Source organism: Apium graveolens, chromosome 9, assembly GCF_009905375.1.
Source record: "Apium graveolens cultivar Ventura chromosome 9, ASM990537v1, whole genome shotgun sequence".
Taxonomy (NCBI): domain Eukaryota; kingdom Viridiplantae; phylum Streptophyta; class Magnoliopsida; order Apiales; family Apiaceae; genus Apium; species Apium graveolens.
In genome coordinates, this window is record NC_133655.1 from 26,149,608 (window position 1) to 26,157,879 (window position 8,272).

At 33.2% G+C, this 8,272-nt stretch overlaps 2 protein-coding genes across 2 annotated transcripts; one reads left to right on the top strand and one right to left on the bottom strand.

The window, feature by feature from the left end:
- Positions 1 to 280: 280 nt before the first annotated feature.
- LOC141682568 (high-affinity nitrate transporter 3.1-like) lies at positions 281 to 1,471 on the bottom strand. The gene is made up of 2 exons (XM_074487263.1): positions 1,144 to 1,471; positions 281 to 1,005 (listed from the first exon to the last, which is right to left on the bottom strand). The coding sequence occupies exons 1-2, from the start codon at positions 1,274 to 1,276 to the stop codon at positions 524 to 526; spliced, it is 615 nt and encodes a 204-aa protein (XP_074343364.1). The 5' UTR covers positions 1,277 to 1,471; the 3' UTR covers positions 281 to 523.
- Positions 1,472 to 4,473: 3,002 nt separating this feature from the next.
- Positions 4,474 to 7,776, top strand: LOC141685144 (protein FAR1-RELATED SEQUENCE 5-like). The gene is made up of 3 exons (XM_074490265.1): positions 4,474 to 4,666; positions 5,690 to 5,892; positions 6,040 to 7,776. The coding sequence occupies exons 1-3, from the start codon at positions 4,474 to 4,476 to the stop codon at positions 7,774 to 7,776; spliced, it is 2,133 nt and encodes a 710-aa protein (XP_074346366.1).
- Positions 7,777 to 8,272: the final 496 nt, after the last annotated feature.

Genomic DNA, 8,272 nt, shown 5'->3' on the forward strand with positions numbered 1-8,272 from the left:
GGAGAGTAGATTTAATCTACTTTAATATATAATTTTTAGTTTTTTAAAATAATATACTAGTAATGTTTAATGGTTGGTCAATTTGATTTCTATAAAAAGAAATGTGACACATATTATGAGATGGAGAAAGTATATTTATACATTTCAAGTCATCCCGCATGCACAAAAAACTAGAAAATGATTAATAAAAACCTAGAAGATGATTAAGTGTCCATGTTTGCAAAGAAAATTAGGACGGTCATTTTGGTAATATACTTGAACTGTATTTGTCACTGTTTACAAAGAAAATCAAATAAAATTAGGACGGTCATTTGGGTAATATACTTGGAACTGCATTTTGTAATCTTGACCTGCGTTTAGAAACTATGTAACATTGTATTACATAACAAATTTCTAACAAAGAAACTAGAATCATCTATGTTTTTTGCTGGAATTAAGTATCACTGGTCGCCCAAAGACACTCGAATTATGAGAAAGAACCTAATATCACCAGACACATAGGTAAAACGAGGAATAACCTTGCTCACTTTTGCTGTGAACTTCTTCCCTTTCGCTTCTCCAGGTAAAAGAAGCCGGCTAAAGACACAATAGAGAAAACAGAGAAGCACACAGATGCAATATCAAGGGAGACATGGCGGCCAGTGACCGCCTCTACCTCAAACAAGTTCTTTTTCTTAGCATCATCAGTGCTTTGGCCATAGGCAACTTCTTTGTCCTCGGCATTGAAAACATAAACCCTCACAAAGTACGTTGCTTGGGGGGTATCTCTTTCTACAGTCCAAGTAACCATATCCTTTGAAGGTTTGTAATCCCTGTTTACAATCTTGTGTTGGCAAGTTCTGTCCTTCTTAAGCTCATCTTTTGTTTTGCGCCATCCACGATCCTTTTGACTGACCGGAGCATAGCAAAGCTTTACCTTTACAGTTTTGTAGGTTGATTCTGTTCCTGGAAAGGTTTTGTTGAAAGACCATGTTACAGTGATATTTGCTTCCCCAGATTTCAACACTGCAATTTAAAGTCTCAATCAAATTATTGAACAATCCATTCTATTTTGGAAAATAACAAAAATGAATCTTGGAAGTACGATATTATGAACGTATTTTAATTTAAGTAAATGGTACATATGTTTAAATCTCTGTATACCTTGTCCGCTTTTAGGAGACGCTGTGACGAGGATAGAATGTTCCAGGTCAGAGAAGAGTTCGTTAGCATAACAACTCAAGGCAAAGGAGCAGAACAATATTGAAGCTACAAACAGAATACTAGAGGCAGCCATCGTTTGATTCAACTGCGTTAAGTATATAAAACACCGCGATGATCAGATGAGATGAGAGAATATGAAGAGCCGGGATTGTTATGTATCTGGTGCAGGGGGCTGCTTACTTATTATATAGAGGACGGCAACAAGGACAAAGGGACAAGGAAATGGTCAGTAGACTGCCTATTTGCTCTTTAATAATCTTAGTCAAAACAAATGTAAAATTGGCAGCTTTCGGGAATTTACAAAGGATTGTTAGTATAATGCCTGATAATTAGATGATATTTAGATGTTAAACATTGGCTATCAAGCTTGTTCAAGGGGTGGGGGACGTGGGGTATCGTGGATATAAAAGGTAAGTTGGAATTTAGTTTATTGACATTGACTTTTTGTTGGATTATAACTAGATGGCTTATTATTTATTGTTGGAATAATCTTAAATTTAGTTATTAATTATTTGTTTATTTAATTATTAAATATTTAGTAATAGATTAATTATTAGAGAAAAATATTATTTTAGAATTGTTTAGTAGTGGGGTAGTGGAGTTATGAAGTAAATTATGGACATGTAATTTACCCATTAATTAGTAGTGGTTAGTTTTAGTAATAGTTTGTTTTAATATGTTTGTAAAGCCTATATAATGGCTAGTTTACCTTGAGTTTTAGAAGAAGAAAAGAAAACAAGAAATATAGCAGTATAAGTTCTCTGCAAAAAAAATGTAGGTGTCTTTTTCTCCAAGTTTTTTCAACATGGCATCAGAGCTATATGTTCTAGGGCTTGTGAGACTCTTATAAAAATACATACATTTATATATATATTAAGTATTTATCTGAGATTTCAAATGGCATTAAAAATTTCTCCATATATATTTAGTGAAATATCAAGATGAAATGGTACGTGGAAAAAGAAAAGAGAAGCAAGAATAAAAATGAAGGAGGAACATGAGCGGTGGAAATAATGAGAAAGATATCATGACACAAGAGGCCATGAAAGAAATTTTATTTTAGAGTTGTGGAGAGAAAGTGCTCCAAAGTGTTTTTGGAGAGAAAGTGCTCCAAAGTGTTTTTGATGAGATAGTGCATCAAAATTGATGGTGGTGAGAAGTGCATCACAGGCGAAGAGAAAGTGCTTCGTAAATTTTAGATTATGGGGGTGAATGTTGGAATAATCTTAAATTTAGTTATTAATTATTTGTTTATTTAATTATTAGATATTTAGCAATAGATTAATTATTAGAGAAAAATATTATTTTAGAATTGTTTAGTAGTGGGGTAGTGGAGTTATGAAGTAAATTATGGACATGTAATTTACCCATTAATTAGTAGTGGTTAGTTTTAGTAATAGTTTGTTTTAATATGTTTGTAAAGCCTATATAATGGCTAGTTTACCTTGAGTTTTAGAAGTAGAAAAGAAATAACAAGAAATATAGCAATACAAGTTTTCTGCAAAAAAAATGTAGGTGTCTTTTTTCTCTAAGTAGTGTTAAATATATGATCCTATTGGGGCCTTCCTCTAACACCTTAAGGTTTTAAATGAGCTGGTTACTCAACATGGTATCAGAGCTTAGGCTGGCGGGAGGACTAAGGTTCGATTCCCAGCCACCCCCAACATTCTCACAATTTAATGTGAACACTAAAGGCAATTGATACCCCAAAGATGGGTGCCGGTGTTCCACTCTTCGACCCATAAATGGGCTTTCGAGTGAGGGGGAGTGTTAAATATATGATCCTATTGGGGCCTTCCTCTAACACCTTAAGGTTTTAGATGAGCTGGTTACTCAACATTTATGTCATTTGATCGGGGACAACCGATTGTTTGCAGCGTACGAAGTTTGTAAGGCACATGTACAACCACATTTGATAGGAGAGAGTATTTGAGGTATTGAGATTTTTCTCAGTTTGATCAGTTTAGTTGAGTTTCTTAATGCATTTTGTAGAAACTATATATATTTTTTACAATGGATCTGCAGCTTTGTTCATGTAATACACCTAAAAATGCATTAAATGTAATCCTGGAACCCATATTACTTGACTCGATCTCGAAAAATCAACATACAAAACTCAGGTCTAATTATTATTAAGATTAATAGTATACTCAGTATTAACACTATTAGCATAAAAATCAAGAATTGCATGAACTGTAATAATAAAAATCTCAGCTTTTTCAAGCACTTGAAAAGTAATAAAGGCCTACCTCTAACAAGCAAGAACCTAAGATTACTTGACGGAAGATCAAAAGTAACACTCAGATCATTATTTGATGTTTTTTATTTCTCTCTGATGTTCATCATTTGTTGTATATGCTCAACATGTAATTACTCAAAAGAGAAGTTCACGTCAATTTGATAAAATAAGAAGAGTACAACAGTGATATAGCTAATTTATATGTTAGGGAAATAATGAGGAGCCAACGTGGGTTGGGTTGGGGGATAGCCAGCCAACCCACAGCAATGAAACATTGCGGGGAAATCAATGTTTCAATGCGGGTCTTGGCTTCCGCAATGAAACATTGCGGAGTAAGCAATGTTTCATTGCTGGGCCGCAATGTTTTATTGTTGGTTAGACTCCCAGTTTTTAATGTCCAAACTGCCCCTCTTTTAGCTTATTCTAATATTTAACTTATTTATATAAGTATAAAAATAATATTAATGTTCAACAGTAATTAATTTTTTAAAATATGTTAACATTAAATATAAGTAGTAGTAATATATATTAAAATATTATCAATTTTAATAATAAATTTATCAATTTAATTTTTTCTGTACTTTTTCTTTAAATTATCGTATGAATAATTTTAGTTTAAAAAATAATATTATTAATTTTATACTTTTTAGTGAATTGAGTTATTTTAGTTTAAAAAATTTATCAACAGTCAAACTTTTTTTTTTGTGCAAAACTTATTTTTGTGCCAATATTAATAAGAATTTTAAAATTCACAAAATTAAATTTGGCACAAAAAAAAAATTGCTGAAAATATTTCATTTGACTGTTGAAATTGCCGCAATGATACATTGCAGCAGTTGAATTGACTGGTCAATAGAGCAGAAGCTTGACCGACACGCCGCAATGTTTCATTGCGGCAGAAGCTTGTGAATTTTAAAATTCAGATTTTCACCTATAAATAGTCCTGCCTCATCTCATTTTTTTTCAACATTCTCTTCTCTATTTTTATTCTACATTTTCCCTTCAACATTATCTTCTCTAATTTCCGAAAAATGGTTTTCTACTATGATTATGACAATAATAAGGTAATTATCGATGGTGTGGCTTATGACGGGCCCGAAGGAGACGAAGACATGGCAATAGCTCTCCGTCGTATTCAAATGGCGCTTGAGCGCAAGAAAAAAAAAGAAAATGAAGCTAAAGCGAAGGCGGAAAAGTCGAAGAAAAAGAAAGACGACGATAAGGGTGATATATAAAATGTTATTATGTATTTGTTTTGAAAAAATATTTGAATGTACTCCATTTATATTTGAATGAAATAAATTATTTAATGTTTTATTTTTCTTGTACTTGTCCAATATATTTTATCAATTTTAAATTTTAATAAACAAATATAATACTAAAATTTGAAAATGTGAAAATCCAAAAAAATGAAAATTTATCGAATTTTCGTTATCTATAAAAAAATATAAAATAATTTAGCCCCCAAAATGTTAAATATTTCTTGATAACAAAATATATATAAATACCGTATTTTATTTAAGAAATAAATTTTCTTAATTATTATAATCATTATATTTTAACATCCATATAGTTGGATCGTCAAAATTTGTACTTTACAGCTTACACGTCAAGAAACATCATTTGACATAACTATTATGCAAAATTTTCACAAAACTATGTAAAATAGTTGCATATTATAATTAAGTTACTCTTATAAACATTTATATTTTCAAACTAACATTTAACATATTAAATGAAATATAATAAGTCTAGAAACTATTTTTTATAATTTTTTTGATTAATTTTCTAATTTTAAAGAAAATAATAAAAATAAACAACCCATCCGCAATGTTTCATTGCGGTAGACACTTCCCCCCGCAATGAAACATTGCTGAGGTACGTTGTAAAGTTTTATTAAAACTGCAAATATTTACAGTTGTTGGCTTGGGGGTTTGTACAGTTCCGCAATATTTCATTGCGGCCATCGCAATGAAACATTGCGGGGCCGCAATGAAACATTGCGGGCGTGCATTTAATACACACAACTACCTTAAAATGTCTGTATTTTTGAAATATTGCTGTTTTACTGCTTCTTAACATTCTGCTCAAATTTATTCTTCTGAAAAAAAAGGTTAGTATTCAATATCCATGGCTTCTTATTTATTTGATTATTCAAGTTCATCTAGTAATCATAACGATTTTAATTATGTTACCCCCCTCCCACAAAAAAGAGGGTTTATCGTAAAATTTTTAATGATGATGAAGTAATAGATGTTGATAGTATTGAAGATAAAGTTAATGATCCGGGGAAGCGAAAAACGCATAGTGATGATGATGTTGGTTTCGGTTGGAAGAATCACGATGTTCACGGTGATTCCGATGATAGTAATGATTCTTTTAATGGCGATGATGATGATAAAATTAATGATGAAAATTTTATTGGAAATATGAATGATGTAGTTCCTTGTGTTGGTATGATGTTTGATTCGTTGGATGAAGCGGAAAGTTTTTATCGAGGTTATGGTCGAAGTATAGGGTTTGAGATAATTATTTGAAGTAGTCATAAGCATTCAAGAAATGGTGGTATATCGTCACGTTTGTATATATGTCGAAAGGGTGGAAGATTGGGCCCAAAACCCTTGGAAGTTGAAGATAGGGCTAAAGGGAAACGACCTCGAGATGTTATTCCTCGAACTTGTTGTCGTGCTCGTATGTGTGTTGCTCACAAAGTAAGCTCAAACAAATGGGAAGTAACCAAGGTCAACCTAGAGCACAATCATGCTATGGTTATATCGGATAAGGTAAATTTCATGCAAAGATCACGCAACATAGATCCGTTTACCCGATCTTTGATTGAGTTATTCAACAAATCGGGTATCGAGACCCCGAAAGTGATGAATTTACTTAGTGAGACGTGTGGTGGTATTGAAAAAATTGGTTTTTCCGCTCAAGACGTGCGAAATATAATACGTGACATTCGAAGACGGGTTTTTGATTCCGGTGATGCGGAGTGTGGATTGGTTTTGTTACGAGACTTGCAAAAACAAAGTGATGGCAATTTTTTCTACCGAGTGGATGTGGATGAGGGGAATCGGGTTAGGGGTTTGGTGTGGGTTGATCCTCGTTCGCTTAACGCGTACAAGAATTTTGGAGATGTGGTGACTTTCGACTCGACATATCGGACTAATAGGTATGACATGCCTTTTATTCCAATTACGGGAGTGAATCACCACTACCAAAATATTTTGTTTGGATTTGTACTTATAAGGGACGAGAAAGAGACTACTTATAGATGGGTTTTGAAGACTTGGTTGGAAGCGGTCGATAACAAGCCACCTATTACCATTATTACGGATCAAGACATCGCTTTAAGTAATGCCATTTCTGAGGTTATGCCTAACACCAACCATACATATTGTACGTGGCATATTAGTAGCAAGTTTCCCGAGAAACTATCTACTTTGTATACTCAATACTCGGAGTTCAGGACGGATTTTAATGCATGTATCTACAAGTCATTGTCACCAACGGAATTTGAAGGTAGGTGGGAGGACTTGAAAGAGAAATATGATCTTGAAAATCACAATTGGCTAAATGATATGTATGCAATTAGATGGCAATGGGTTTTTGCTTTCACGAAACAACATTTTGCCGCCGGTATGACTACCACCTCAAGGAGCGAGTCTATGAATTCATTTTTTGATGAGTATGTGAAAGCGTCGACCGGTTTGAAAGAATTCATTGAGAATTCACAAAAAGCTTTGGACTCACAATATTTACGGGAGGTTCAAGCCGATTTTGACACCGAGTACAAGGAAAAGAGACTATTCTCTAACTCGTCAATGAAGATACATGCCTCCAAGATATACACAAAAGAGATGTTTAAGCGATTTCAAAAAGAGCTTCAAAAAAGTCAATCTTTTGTTGTGAAAAGCATGAAAGGTTGTGGAGATTATCTTTCAAAGATGTATTTGGTAGAAAAGTCCACCTTGCCGGAGATTAATAGAAGGAATTTTTTCTTGAAGGTTTCCATCGACGGGAGTTATTCTTGTACATGTAAAAAATTTGAACATTCCGAGATGATTTGTAGACACATGATCCGTTACCTTAACAAGAAACAAAAGACGATGATACCACCAGATCTTGTAACAATGAGGTGGACAATAAACAGAAACAAAGTTGCGGGACCTCTACCGTGTACGCCTCAGATGCTTGGTAATGTTGTAGAATCTCAAACGGCAAGATATAGTGGATTGTGTAAAGCTTTCCAAGGTTTGTCCGTTGTTGGTAGTTGCTCCGTTCCACGGTACAATTACTTGATGAGCGTGATCAAGAGAGAAAAGGAGTTGTGATTAAGTCTTTTCCGGGAGAAAAGAGAGAGAAAAAAATAAATGAGGACTATGAAAGTGATGAAGAAGATGATCCGTTATTAGATCCCCCAAGGTCACAAACAAAAGGACGTCCAAAAGCGGGTAGATTCAAAAGTGGTATCGAGACGTCAAGTTCAAATAAACAATTTCGAAAGTGCAGTTTTTGTGGGGCGAGGGAAGAAGGCCATGATAGAAGAAATTGTCCCTCGAGATTATTAGGAAAAAAAGGAAAAAATTGATTGTAATTTCTTATCATGTACTTTGAAATATTAATGAATTTTAATTAAATATTTTCAATGTTGTTAATGTTAGTACTTGTTGCCATTATTAATAATCCCAAAAAAAGAAGTGACTCCAAAAAAAATTTGAAAAAAAGTTATTTTTGAAGATTTTTTTTTCCAAAATTTGGCAAAAAGTTTTCTGTAAAATAGAAAAAGTATTATATAAAAAATAAATCATTTGCAAGTGCAATGACCAA

Excerpts from the sequence above, each read along its gene's own strand:
- LOC141685144 (XM_074490265.1), top strand. The coding sequence starts at position 4,474 with ATGGTTTTCTACTATGATTATGACAATAATAAGGTAATTATCGATGGT. Across the intron at positions 4,667-5,689 it reads AAAGAAAGACGACGATAAGG|TAATAGATGTTGATAGTATT; the intron begins GTGATATATAAA and ends ATGATGATGAAG. Across the intron at positions 5,893-6,039 it reads TGAATGATGTAGTTCCTTGT|GGTGGAAGATTGGGCCCAAA; the intron begins GTTGGTATGATG and ends ATATGTCGAAAG.
- LOC141682568 (XM_074487263.1), bottom strand. The coding sequence starts at position 1,276 with ATGGCTGCCTCTAGTATTCTGTTTGTAGCTTCAATATTGTTCTGCTCC. Across the intron at positions 1,006-1,143 it reads GTCTCCTAAAAGCGGACAAG|TGTTGAAATCTGGGGAAGCA; the intron begins GTATACAGAGAT and ends TTTAAATTGCAG.